The sequence below is a fragment of the Arachis hypogaea genome, chromosome 19 (assembly GCF_003086295.3).
Source record: "Arachis hypogaea cultivar Tifrunner chromosome 19, arahy.Tifrunner.gnm2.J5K5, whole genome shotgun sequence".
Taxonomy (NCBI): Eukaryota; Viridiplantae; Streptophyta; class Magnoliopsida; order Fabales; family Fabaceae; genus Arachis; species Arachis hypogaea.
Window position 1 is genome coordinate 5,020,097 of NC_092054.1, and position 12,703 is coordinate 5,032,799.

At 34.9% G+C, this 12,703-nt stretch overlaps 3 protein-coding genes across 11 annotated transcripts; all 3 read left to right on the forward strand.

The window, feature by feature from the left end:
* Positions 1-1,117: 1,117 nt before the first annotated feature.
* LOC140181783 (F-box/FBD/LRR-repeat protein At1g16930-like) lies at positions 1,118-7,161 on the forward strand. Of its 2 annotated transcripts, XM_072226927.1 has the most exons (6): positions 1,118-1,915; positions 2,001-2,243; positions 2,325-2,474; positions 2,557-6,169; positions 6,409-6,558; positions 6,661-7,161. In XM_072226927.1, exons 4-6 carry the CDS (start codon positions 5,264-5,266, stop codon positions 6,952-6,954), a joined length of 1,350 nt encoding a protein of 449 aa, XP_072083028.1. In that variant the 5' UTR covers positions 1,118-1,915; positions 2,001-2,243; positions 2,325-2,474; positions 2,557-5,263; the 3' UTR covers positions 6,955-7,161. The 2 variants fall into 2 exon arrangements, with proteins under 2 accessions (XP_072083028.1, XP_072083027.1); XM_072226926.1 differs by having other exon boundaries at positions 1,118-2,243.
* On the forward strand, positions 1,703-2,853 carry LOC112775531 (putative F-box/FBD/LRR-repeat protein At5g56810). Its single transcript, XM_072228191.1, has 5 exons — positions 1,703-1,915; positions 2,001-2,045; positions 2,103-2,243; positions 2,325-2,474; positions 2,557-2,853. The coding sequence occupies exons 1-5, from the start codon at positions 1,703-1,705 to the stop codon at positions 2,851-2,853; spliced, it is 846 nt and encodes a 281-aa protein (XP_072084292.1).
* A 1,179-nt stretch (positions 7,162-8,340) lies between the features above and the next one.
* LOC112777730 (putative FBD-associated F-box protein At5g56820) lies at positions 8,341-12,432 on the forward strand. 8 transcript variants are annotated; one of them, XR_011877102.1, is made up of 6 exons: positions 8,341-9,547; positions 9,666-9,806; positions 9,880-10,187; positions 10,913-11,225; positions 11,354-11,509; positions 12,234-12,432. XR_011877102.1 is itself a non-coding variant. In XM_072226954.1 (4 exons), the coding sequence occupies exons 1-3, from the start codon at positions 8,636-8,638 to the stop codon at positions 10,165-10,167; spliced, it is 1,341 nt and encodes a 446-aa protein (XP_072083055.1). In that variant the 5' UTR covers positions 8,341-8,635; the 3' UTR covers positions 10,168-10,187; positions 10,876-11,015. The 8 variants fall into 8 exon arrangements, 2 of the variants coding, with proteins under 2 accessions (XP_072083055.1, XP_072083054.1); XR_011877104.1 differs by having other exon boundaries at positions 11,116-11,225; XR_011877100.1 differs by lacking the exon at positions 12,234-12,432 and adding an exon at positions 10,318-10,568 and having other exon boundaries at positions 11,354-11,728.
* The last annotated feature ends 271 nt before the right edge of the window (positions 12,433-12,703 follow it).

The following is a 12,703-nucleotide window of genomic DNA, read 5'->3' on the forward strand; positions in this document are numbered from 1 at the left end:
TTGCAATGCCATGTTTTCTAGTTGAAAAGAATGATGTTCACGACCAAAAAAGAAAAAGAAAAAGAAAAAGAAAGAAAAGAATGATGTTAATGCGTTTAATTTCTCTAGAAAATTTGGTATAATTGGGATTTCATAATATGGAAGCTTTTTGCTGTGCTTGCGAATCAAAATCATTCTTTCCTTATTGGTTCAAAAATCTGTTTAGAGTGCGAAGTAGTCTAATTGACTTTGCATCTTTTTTCAAATTGGTTATTTAATTTGAAGAGTTTCGTGTTGATAATATTCAGCAACAGGAATGTCACCTTTTAATCTAAGTAACATATTTATTTTATAAATTCTTTTTTATTTTCTTGCTTGCTGCTACAGCAGGTGCCAGGTAGATAGAGGAAAACAATTTTGTCATAAAGTACCCTTAGTAAGTTGCAATTAATTCAAGACATTTTAATGAAAAGTAACAACTCTACGCATATATCACAATTTACAATTGTACTCTTATCTTACAAATAACATGAAGGATTCAATTTCAACAAATTATAAAAATTTAATTTATTTTTATTTTTTATTTAAAAATTAATAAAAAATAAATTATATTTTTTATTAATGTTTATAAATACAAAAATATTAATTTAATATTTTTAAATATAATATTTTTATTTATATTTTATTTATCAAATATAATTTTATATTTTAATATTTTTATTTTAATGTTCTATCCTTATAAGCAAACGTAGTTATAAGGATTGTTGTTTAAGGAACCATTGATCAACCCATTCTGCAATGGAAAAGTTTAGGGCCAGTAACTTTGTTAAATTCTGGCCAGCATGTAACCAGTAAAAAAAAAGTGAGCCATTGGATAAAATTTCACACAAATTTCACACCATTAAAATCATCATTGATAACTATTTTGATGGCTACAAATCACAAAAGTTACTGACTCATATACTTGCCTTTGAATTTGTTTCACATCCCAAGCAAACTAGATGCAGATAATTTTTTAGGACTTTGCTGACAAATATTCCAAATGTCAACAGAGCAGATGATGTGTTAAAGAATGAAGATTTTTATTATTGTTAACGAACACTTTAACAATTGATGGGGACACGTGTCAGATCCAGGGTTTGTACTTAATATTTATCCCATTTTTTTGTTTCAAAAACAAATGTTTGACACACTTGAATAGTTGAATCCCACAATACCCTAGCCACTTCCTCTGCTGTCTCCCTCAGCCTCAAAATGGGGAAACGGCGGAAGCAAATGAAAGCAGCAGTTGATAGGGACCTTATCAGCAGGCTGCCGGATGAAATCCTGTGCAACATCCTCTCATTCCTTCCAACCAGAACGTCCGTGGCCACCAGCGTGCTCTCTCGCAGGTGGCGCTACCTCTGGAAGAAAGTCCATGTCTTGGACCTCAACGATGATTTCCTTTTCACCCCTGAACGTTCACATGATGAAGCAAAAGCCAAAAGGGCGCTTTCTTAATCTTCTCTATGAGTTTGAGCCGCTTCTGGCCCCCATCCGTAAGTTCCGCCTCTCTTGCTGGGTGGGTGGAAATTGGTATAGAGACCTTCTTGATTGGATTGATTACTTCATCAGAAACGTTAGTGAACTCTATTTCTCTCTGAGGACCGATGGGCGGATTTATAACTGGGATGCTTTCCTTTTATATAACAAGTCGCTCGTGTCGCTCGTTTTGGACGGTAATATGAATATTTTGCTGGATTATTCTGATCCCACTGCCAGTAAAACTATTTTCCCATCCCTCAAGAACCTAGAGCTGCATATCAACCATCTGAACCTCGATGTGCTTCTATCTGGTTGCCCAGTTCTTGAAACTCTTAACTTCAGGACTGATGACACTGATTTCGATTCTGAAGCAATCCACATGCCTCGTCCCTTGAAGAGTTTAACCTTTGAGGTCACTGATATTATTATTATTGTGATGTTATATGACCTTATCAAATGACTTAATCTCTGATTTTTAATTTACTAGCATTTTGCAGGAACAATATTCACATTACGAAAATGTGACACTTGAGCTTTTTGAGGTAAACACTCCATCTCTTTAATACCTACGTATCAGTTTATGGGGTTGTTACAAACAGATTTTGGTTTGTGATTATCCCAACATCAAGAAAGCATGTCTAGATATTTTTGTTAAGCCTAGGCATGTTGCTTGGGTTCCTAAGCTCCTTCGGGCACTTTGCAAAACAAAATTCTTGTGGCTGCAAGTTTCAACAATCGAGGTGATTTGCTTAACAAACGATGAATTTATTATGGTTTTAGTCATGTGTTGAAACTAATATCCAATGATCTTTTGCACGCAGTGCTTGATTCGTGCACCAGTTCTAAACCTTCCCGACTTTTGCAATTTGATTCAGCTGCAACTTGATTTTTATGGTTTCAACAGTACGCTTCTAATAGACTTGCTTCGCAATTGTCCTAAGCTTCAAACTCTAAAAATTTATACATCTGAGGTTTGGTTGATCCCATCACTTCAACTTTTTGTCTATTTGCAATTTGTTTGCGTCTTTGACTTGACTTGTTCCTTGTTTTCAGTTCATTGATGATCATTTGCGCAAGTCTTACCGAAACTCCCATAAACGCAATGATTGGACACAGCCACTTAGCGTTCCTAACTGTATTGTATCACACTTGAACACTGTTGAATATCGAGGATATCAAGACACTCCAGAGGAGCATGAATTTACTGCATATATTTTACAGAAAGGACTTGTTTTAAAGACAATGAGAATTCATGCTAAATATGATAACCTAGACTTAAAACGTCGACGTTACATGGCATTATCTGAAATACAAAGGGGTTCTAGCATGTGCCGACTTGAAGTACACTAACTGATCAGCATTTACCTTTGGTAAGGACTTTGTTGCTCTATCAGTTATTTGTTTTTTCGAATACCTGTCTTTCTAAATAGTTTGGTAGGAATGTATGATCTAAGGGGATTGGCAAACAGAACCAGTTCCATTCTTGATGGTTGGATTTGATAATGTTGAAGTATGTATGTATTTCCTTGTCTCTTTCTTGTATGTATGTAGAATTTCTGACATGCAAAGCCACCATCATTTTCAAGAAGCGAAAAAATGAACTTCCTGATACAGCCATGAAGCTCAAAGTCCAGTTTAAATACTAATGTCCTAGTACCATATGATTCATTAATTCTCTTGTTCATCATCCATAAGCCAAATCATCAGTATCATAAATGCAAAGTTGCACTCTAGCAGGGAATATATTCACACAATTTCACCAATGACCCAACCACATGTATTCTGAAAAAACATATGCAAATGCCTTCAGAATTCATAGAATTGGAAATTCTTTGTCCAAGCCTACTATATAAAATTTCCAAATTACCTTCCAATCTTCTTATTTCATTAGTCATTAACTTCATGTCCTGCACTTGCTTATCCAAAAGGCTAACAACATCCAAAAAGTATCTCCTCTCTGCATTCTGCAATGAATAATGAAAGGGGTGCTGACTTACAGTTGCATGCCCTTCATTTTGCCTTGCATCCAAAAAGTATTTCCTTGTCTTTTTCTTGATTTCTTCTATGGGAAAGCTGTCTAAACTTGTATTGTCTTGTATGATCCCTTGGGCTTGCAAAAGTAGGCACTTCAACCTATAGTCTAATTGCCTTTGAGACTTAGGGGAATTTCTTTTGATGAAAGACTTGGGGAAATTTGCTAATGATGCTCACCTTTAATTTTAAAGTTTAAATTTTAAATTCTAAATTTTATACTTTGAACAATAAATTTTAAATGTTATATTTTAAACTTTAAAATTTTGAATTTTAAATTTTAAATTTTAAGTTTTAAATTTTAAATTGTAAATCTGAGTTATTCATATAAAATAATAAATGAATAATAAATGAAGAGTTAAGATTTATTTAATTAATAAAGAGTGCAGCACTTATAAGATGAACATGCAAATTTAAGTACCATTTTAGTTATTATGGTTTTGGCCGACAATTCCCTAAAATTTTTTTGTCTTCAAAATCGCTGAATTTTGTTTTAGAACCATGTTTTCTCTATATTTTACAAAGAGGATTTGTTTTAAAGACAATGAGAATTCATGCTAAATATTATTAAGACAACGAGACATTATCTGAAATACAAAGGGCTCTAGGCCGAGTTGAAATAAACTAACTGATCAGCATTCACCTGTGATAAGGACTTTGTTTTTGTATGCTCTCGGCTCTCTGCTGAACTATATGCTTCTTTTGCATCAATGGTTACATGAATTATCAGTAATTGGAGGGTAGAATTTTTCAGCATAATATAGCAGACTGAATTTGGCATAGCTTTGATTTTTTAGTTGTCAAATGTGATGTGATTTGAGGATCTTCTAATGCTGGTCTGCAAATATTTAGTATCAATAAGATTATTAAAGTAGAAAAAACTTATAAAAGCATGCTTGTATAAATCCCTTGTAAAGATGCAAAGCTACTTTCGAAGGGCATTCAACACGGGCGCTAACTGCAGACGAGTTTTTATCTTTTCATTTTAAATAAAAATAAAACTGTTTTGCTAATTATAAAAATAAAATTCTCACATACACTTTTTTTCATATATCTACATTTTTATAGTATTTTTATTGTCTATGTTATTTTATAAAAAAATATTTGTATATAATTAATAAAATTTATTATTTTTATTAATATTCTAAAATTTCAAGTATTAAATTGTGAGTTTTAATTTTTAAATTTTAATAGTTAAAAGAATCCCCTAAAGCTTAAGTTGATTTTGGGATTTACCAAGAATCAAGAATCAAACTCTTGACCTTTTGGATCTAGAATTCTAATACCATATCATGATATCATTCATTCCAGAAGCTTATACTAATAAAAAAAGATAACACTAATGGTTATATCTCTAATATTCCTTAAACCTCTATTTGGCTCCCTATACTTTCTTAGTTAAAAATCAAAGTTTAGTTCAAAATGTTGGCTAATATTAATAAAAAGGATTTGTTCTTAGCATTTCTCTCTTGTAAAATCATTCTTTTTTTCCCCTAATATTTCATGCATCTAATTGTTTTTTTATGCGTGGGTATAATTGTAATTTTGTTTTTTGTTAACACCACTATGGCACTATTTCCCTTCCGGAAATGGTAGAGTAGCACTGTAGCATCAGCCACTTTTTTTTTTCTTTCTTAAACTCGTATTTAGTTAGTTACCGACCACACACTCCATCGTCACTCTCTGCTCAGCCCACCACCGTCATCGGCGACACTCCACAGCACCTAACATGGAGCCAGAAGACGACAAGTCAGAAACATCGACAAGCATCAGCACCCTACCGGACTCGATCCTCTGCCACATCCTCTCCTTCCTCCCAACCAGAACATCCATAGCCACCAGCGTCCTCTCCCGCAGGTGGCGCCACCTCTGGAAGCACCTCCATGTCCTCAACCTTGACGGTTACTCCTTTAACACCCCTGAACTTTCACGAGACCACGTAGAAGATCGCTTCGTTGATTTCGTCAACGAGGTTCTACACCAGGTTCAAGTTCGTCGCATCCAGAAGTTCCGCCTCGAGGGTGAGGTGCGAAATTACTCCTGTACCCTCTCATTTTGGATCGACGCCGTTACTTCCGAGCCTCACCTCCAAGAACTGTACCTCTCTCTTTGGAACACCAGTGGCTCCTTTTACACGTTACCTTACAGTGTTTTCTCTTGCCCCTCACTGGTCTCACTCGTCTTGAAAGGTGATATCATTGTTTCTTTTGATAATCTTAAATCTCTTCAGTTGCCATCTCTCAAGAACTTAGACTTGGAAATAATCTCTACTGAACTTGACAAGCTTTTATCCCTCTGCCCTGCGCTTGAAACTCTCAAGGTCTTTATATTCTTTAATTCCGGTGGCATTGATCCAAATGAAATCCACGTGCCTCGTTCTTTGAAGAGATTAACTCTCGAGAGCGAAGCTTGCGATTCGACGGTTGATCATCTTGAGATACACACGCCATCTCTTGAGTACCTTGATATTGCTTTAGTAGCTTGTTACTCGCAGATTTCGGTTAGGACTTATCCGAATCTGGTTGAAGCATGTCTGAATATTTGTTTTGATGATATGCATATTGATTGGATGCCCAAGCTTCTCAATGCAGTCTGCGGAACAAAATTTCTTGCCTTGCAAGCTTCAACAACCGCGGTAATGCTTAAGGAATGATGAAATTGATATCGTTGTGCTTAACTGCTTATGTGTTAAAACTAAGTCGACTACTCACATGAAGTTGTCTTTGTGTGAAGGCTATTGTTAAGAACTGTTAGACGGTTTGATCGTCCAACGGTTCTCAAACCGTCTAACGATTCTCAATTATCATCTTAACATGAAGGTATCTTCTTGTTAGTATCACCTAAAATTAATATCTTATTGAATTTTATGTGCAGTGTTTGATTTGTGTTCCATCTCTAGAGTTTCCCCAATTCTGCTGTTTGGTTAGGCTGCAAATTGGTTTTGAATTTTTCAACTCCAGAGTGCTAATAGACTTGCTTCACTGTTGTTGCAAGCTTGAAGCTCTCTTAATTCATGCATGTGAGGTATGATTACTTAATTAAATTCATTATTTTTGTTTTTTCTCTTCTCTAGCTGTTATTTGGTTGCATCCTTTGAGAAATCTTGTCCCTGTTTTCGCTTTTCAGTCGGTAAGTTACGGTTGCTTGTATGGGGAACCTGTTGAACCTAGCAGTTGGACACAACCGGTGAGTGTTCCAAGTTGTGTTGTATCACACCTGAGCATTATTGAGTTTAGAGATTATGAAGACTTGGAAGAGGAGCATGAATTCATTGCATATGTTATAGAAAGAGGACTTGTTTTGAAGACAGTAACAATTCATACTAGGACTTTTACTGATCAAGAGATAAAAGATCATATTCTCAAAAAATTGTCTGTTGTCCCAATTGGCTCAAGCATTTGCCAACTTAAACTTGAGTGAAGGTTCGGCAAAAGAAAATTATTTAGGAGTATAATCGTTGTTGTTGCATTAAGAATAGCATAATTTCCTCCTTTGATATATATTATTGTGCAGTGTAAAATATGTAAATAGCCATTCACAAGGATATTCTGTGAGTTGGAGAAATTTATTTTTTGGCTATGGAATCCATTAAATGGACTGAATATAGTTAGTTCTTTGACATTACAATTATGCAGTATTTGTTATATCAAAACTAGATTTGGCGTTACTCTTTTGTTGAAGAAAAATATGAGTGATTTGGCATTACTCTTTTGTTGGATATTTTGCGTTAATGGAATGGTTTAAAGACTTGTTCTTAGGGTGCGTTTTGTTTGATTTAAAATATACAAATACAAAGCAAAAGAAAATATTAAAAATAGTGAGAACTCATGTAAAAGTGATAATCGAAAACCATTAGATGATAATTTAGTCAAATTTATTAAATCATCTAACGGTTTTTGACTATCAACTTCACATAAAGACAATGCACGAGAGTTTTCACCATTAAAAATTCTATTTTATCCCGATCATTTTCTTCTCACCACTGTCACTATGATATCTCTCCATGTCCTCAGACGTTCGTATTCCTTTTTTCAATCTCTCCGTCTCTGAGTTTAATTTCATATACTACTATTCTTTTTCCCACTTCCATTTTCTTTTTCGAGTCTCCAACTTTGCTATTTCTCCTTTTCCACCTCCATGATTTTGATTCATCAACGCTTCAATCTTGCTTTTCTAGTTCTCTTTTGTGCTTCCAACTTACCAAAAAGAATGGCGCTTACAACCAACTATTTCTGGAACATCACCAATCTCATACACTGCAACGACAACATGCCAAAGTATGTTCATATGGCTCTATATGTAATCAAACCTTAAGTCAATATAGGATGTTTGTGCACCAGGCTATTTTTTTTTACCGTAAAAGTACTAATAAATTGAATCATAATTCTCTCTCTCTTCTGGTGGTTGGTACCTAATAATTTCTTTATTTCAAGCATCTTAATTGAATCATAGGAATTATGATGCACAAATATTATTTTGAATCTCTCTCGCTCTCCTTTTTCCCTTTTGTTTTTCTGGCCTCATATTGTAGTAAGAGTTTAGGAGATAGTGTTGTATAGGTTCATCCTGTCATCTGATGATTAGTTGTTAGTTGTATAGTGAAGGAAATTTTTGTTAAGACGATATTCGTCATAGTTAACTGTTGTATAGCTATCATAACATTTGTTCCCTCCAAATTTTATATTCTTTTATGTTTGTGTAAATCTTTTCTATTTTAGATCTTTTACATTTTTATGTTTTTCATTGAAAATACTTTTTTTTTAACTATGATTTTGTTAAATTATTTATCACCATTAGATGTAATTATAAACTCAACTTGTGTCTATTAAATTTATCATATTCTTTTTATACACAAATCAACTAAGAAAGTAAGAGACCGAATCAACCATTGAAGGTGTATGAGGCCTTACCGTGTTAGCTGAACAATTGCAAGTCAACGACATGAACATCGACCAATTCAATTTCAAAATCTTACTATATCAGTTGATTTCGTCTAAGACAATAAGATCTGAACAAAGAACGGACAGCATCTTTCTATGCCTAACCTGTATGAAGCTTTCCGAAGAAGTAAAGTTATTTTGAACCTCCGGAGCAACTGGAAATGGAAGAAGAAGAAGAAGAAGAAGACAATCTAGAAACAGCAACAACCATTAATATGGATATGATAAGCACCATGCCGGACTCGCTTCTCTGCTACATCCTTTCGTTCCTCCCAACCAGAGATTCTGTTGCCACTAGCATCCTCTCTCGCCGGTGGCGCCACCTTTGGAAAGAGCTTCAAGTATTGGACCTCGATGATGGTCCCTTTTGCACCCCTGAACGTTCAGCAGAGGAAATGGATGAGTGTTTTATTGCTTTCATCAATGCGGCTCTATCCCGGTTTCCCCACATCAAGAAGTTTCGCCTCTCCTGTGAGGTACTTTGCGAGGATGACTTTAGATCTTATATCAATGCTGTCACTGGACCCTACCTTCAAGAACTGTTTGTCTCTCAGATGTATTCTCTTGAGAATTATGGAGTCCCTTGTGGAATTTTCACCTGCCCTTCACTTGTGTCCCTCTGTTTAAAAGGTTATATTTCCATCGAAGATGAAGATCTTCAATCTGTTCATTTGCCATCCCTCAAGAACCTAGAGTTGGATGTCAAATACGTGAATGCAGACAAGATTTTAGGTTGCTGTCCTGTTCTTGAAACTCTTAAGCTCACCCTGGATCGGGTTGAATTTCCTACAGTCCGTGTGCCTATTAGTACATTGAAGAGATTAACTTTTCAAGACGACTATCATGGCGAAGTTGTTGAGCATTTGGAGATAGAGACCCCATCTCTTGAGTACCTTCATGTCTCGTTATGGGGTCGTTACCTCCGGTTTTCGGTTACTGATTTTCCAAACATGGTGGAAGCACATCTTGATATTTGGAGTCATCAAGAGGATGAGCATATTGGTTGGATACCCGAGCTTCTCAAAGCAGTCTGCAAAACAAAATTACTAAGGTTGGGATCTTCAATAACCGGGGTAATGTGGCTAAGTAGATGCAGCTTATTATGATTAGTATCATTATTCAGATTTCACCCTGGATTTATTGTTATAGCGTTGTTAAATTATGATATCTTGTTACATTTTTTACACACAGAGCTTGCTTTGTGCTCCACCTATAGACTTTCCCAAATTTGGTTGTTTGCTTCATTTGCAACTTCGTTTTGGATCTTTCAAATCTAGATTCCTACTAGACTTGCTTCATTGTTGTCATAAACTTCAAGTTCTCATTATTCAGGTATGATTTTCAACCTTATAGTCTATTTGTAATTTGCTTGCATCCTTTGAGCATAGTTGTTCCTTCTTGTCAGAATGAACTTCATGGTCATGGTCCTCCCTTGAACCAGAAATCAATGTTACAGCCAACCAGTGTTCCTAATTGTGTTACATCACACTTGAACACTTTTGAATTTGGAGGATATGAAGACTCTCTAGAAGAGCATGCTTTTGTTGCATATATTCTACAAAATGGCCTTGTTTTAATGAGAATGATGATTCATACTTATACCAGTTATGGGGAAAAGATCAAAGATCATATTTTCAAGGAATTGTCTATAGTACCGAGGGGCTCCAACAAATGCCAACTTACAGTTGACTGACTAATCAGTATATGCTGATGGTACAGACTCTGACCTTTGCTTTCTGTAGAACTTTATGTTTTCTTGTGGTGTGCCTAATAAACTGTGAACACTAAATCTCTTTTAAAATTTCATGTTTCATTGTTCACCTGAATCCTCAACTACTTGAAGCTTTTCAATATGTCTACATTCAATAGGCTACACCAAACCCCACCATTGCTCCCGCAATGCAATGTGTAGTAGATACTGGCCAACCATAGTATGATGCAATCTGCATTGCACAAAACCATAAAATAAATACCTATTCAACTAGTGGAAGTGGAGAAGACGAATAAGTGTGCCACATTAGTTCAGCGAAGCAAGGGAGTGCCACATCATCACTGTGTCTGCCGACTCAGCATCGGAAAGGGATCTAGAGATCAGTATGGTGCCTAAAGCTCAATTTTGACAATCACTATAATAAAATTAGAATATGAGAAACCAAATTAATAAAAGTGATAAATTTCATGAAAATTTATTGCAATATTCTTACTAGTTACTGCTCATGCGTTGGATATGCTAATTTCGAGTTGTTTGAATGGATATTGAATTGTGCTTCCCTTGAATCCCTTGTTTTAAGACGTTTTATTTCTTTATATTATATTCCAAATGTCCATTTGCCATCCCTCAAGAACCTAGAGTTGGATATATCATTTGTTAACCTCGATGACATTTTATCTGATTGTCCAGTTCTTGAAAATCTGAAGCTCACTGTACTTATTTCCAGTTGAAGATATTGACAAACCTTTTATCCATATGCCTCATTCCTTGAAGAGTTTAACCTTTAAAGAGAATCATCGTCATCCTATCCTGCTGGGGTTTAATGATACTGAGCATCTTGAGATAGACACCCCATTTCTTGAATATCTGAATATCAATTTATGCACTTTTGCTTACGGGTAACGCTTGGCAATTTTCCCAATATGTTAGAAGCTCACGTTGATATTGATCAAGAAGATAAGACTGTTGGTTGGGTACTTGAGCTTCTCCAGGCACTCAGAAAAACAAAATTGTTGGCCTTGAAACTTTCCACTACAGTGGTAATATTCTTCTGGCAATTCCGTTGTCCATTGAACATAATGTTTGATGTAACTTTTTATTCCAATTTTGATGAATTATGTTATGTTTCAAGTGTTATATTTACTATCTTGTTATCTTCTGTATACAGTGCTTGCTTCGTACTCCAGCTGCGACTTTGGATTTTCCAGAATTTTCTTGTTTACGTAATTTAGACCTTGAAATTCCACATGTTGACTCGGAATTGCTGATAAAATTGCTTCATAACTGTCCTATGCTCAAAGTTCTTTCAATTTGTAGATTGAAGGTATGAGCACTTTTCAAGTTATTTGTGAAAAACTGCATCTCTGGTCCATTTTATGTGCACCTAGGTTCCTCAAATATCAACATCTCAATAGAAAATCACTCTTTCAGCTGTTATGTAAGAAAAGTAGAAAACACATAGCATTTTTTATGTTTATTAATTGAGTATTGATGTTAGCCTTAAACTTGATGGATTAAAGGAAACAGAGGGGTTGTTGTTTAATGTTTTTCATTTTTTTTATCTTATCATCTTTGTTGCCATATAAAATATTCAATATAAGGCCAATATCATGGTTTGCCAAAAGTGTACATCTAACTGAGTTGAATTTAGGTAATGGTTGAAGGAAGAATTTTATATTACAATTGACTAGGCTTTTGCCAATCGTGTTTGTTGCCTTTGTAATGGAGATACTTCTGATATGATTTGAAGGCCATTTTAAAATTTTAATTGCCTGGGTAGCAGCCCTTTTGCTTTAGTGGAAATATTTGAAGACTCTAGTCTTGAGTGATTGCTTTGCAATGTCATCATGTTTTTGAGGTTAGAAGAATGTTGTCTGCACATATGCTTTAATTTGACTGAGGAGATATTATGAAGATTTATCATATGAATATGTATTTTTCCTCTTGTTATATAAATAAGTTTTTGGTCGTGCTACTCAATCAAAATAGTTCTCTCCTTTACTGGTTTTCAATCTATTTTTGCCTTCTCGGTGTTTTGAATACAATAGGTCAAAGTTGTTGAAGTTGTCTTGTTTTCTCCCTTTGAAGATTGATCTTCCAATTTTATTTGCCACTCCATGTCTACTTCTGAGCAATATCTGCTAGGTACGTTCATATATATACTACTAATAATTGTACAAAGCTCTAAGCTGGTTGCTATATACAAAGTGATTAACGATGTTACAAGGATAAGTATAGTTGCTTGTTTTGACCGAAATGATAGTTAAATAGTTAAATTTGATTTTCTGCTGTTGACCTATTCGATATCGTAATTATAATGATGTAAAAATGATTAAACCTTATAAAATCTATGTCTAGCCGTCTAGGTACATTATTCTTCAAGGACTCAAATGAAAAAAAATAGCTAAAAATTTTAACCTGCAGTAGCAGACCAGTAATCTGAGACATATACATGAATTTGACAAATGTTTTTCATATTTGGCAAAAGATCATTTTTGTCGTCAGCATTTTGCATGAT

Bases quoted from the DNA above. Each gene is read 5' to 3' on its own strand.
- LOC112775531 (XM_072228191.1), top strand. From the start codon at position 1,703: ATGAATATTTTGCTGGATTATTCTGATCCCACTGCCAGTAAAACTATT. The intron at 1,916-2,000 runs GTCACTGATATT...AGCATTTTGCAG, and splicing joins TGAAGAGTTTAACCTTTGAG to GAACAATATTCACATTACGA. The intron at 2,475-2,556 runs GTTTGGTTGATC...CCTTGTTTTCAG, and splicing joins TAAAAATTTATACATCTGAG to TTCATTGATGATCATTTGCG.
- LOC112777730 (XM_072226954.1), top strand. From the start codon at position 8,636: ATGGAAGAAGAAGAAGAAGAAGAAGACAATCTAGAAACAGCAACAACC. The intron at 9,548-9,665 runs GTAATGTGGCTA...TTTTACACACAG, and splicing joins TGGGATCTTCAATAACCGGG to AGCTTGCTTTGTGCTCCACC. The intron at 9,807-9,879 runs GTATGATTTTCA...CCTTCTTGTCAG, and splicing joins TTCAAGTTCTCATTATTCAG to AATGAACTTCATGGTCATGG.
- LOC140181783 (XM_072226926.1), top strand. From the start codon at position 5,264: ATGGAGCCAGAAGACGACAAGTCAGAAACATCGACAAGCATCAGCACC. The intron at 6,170-6,408 runs GTAATGCTTAAG...TTTTATGTGCAG, and splicing joins TGCAAGCTTCAACAACCGCG to TGTTTGATTTGTGTTCCATC. The intron at 6,559-6,660 runs GTATGATTACTT...TTCGCTTTTCAG, and splicing joins TCTTAATTCATGCATGTGAG to TCGGTAAGTTACGGTTGCTT.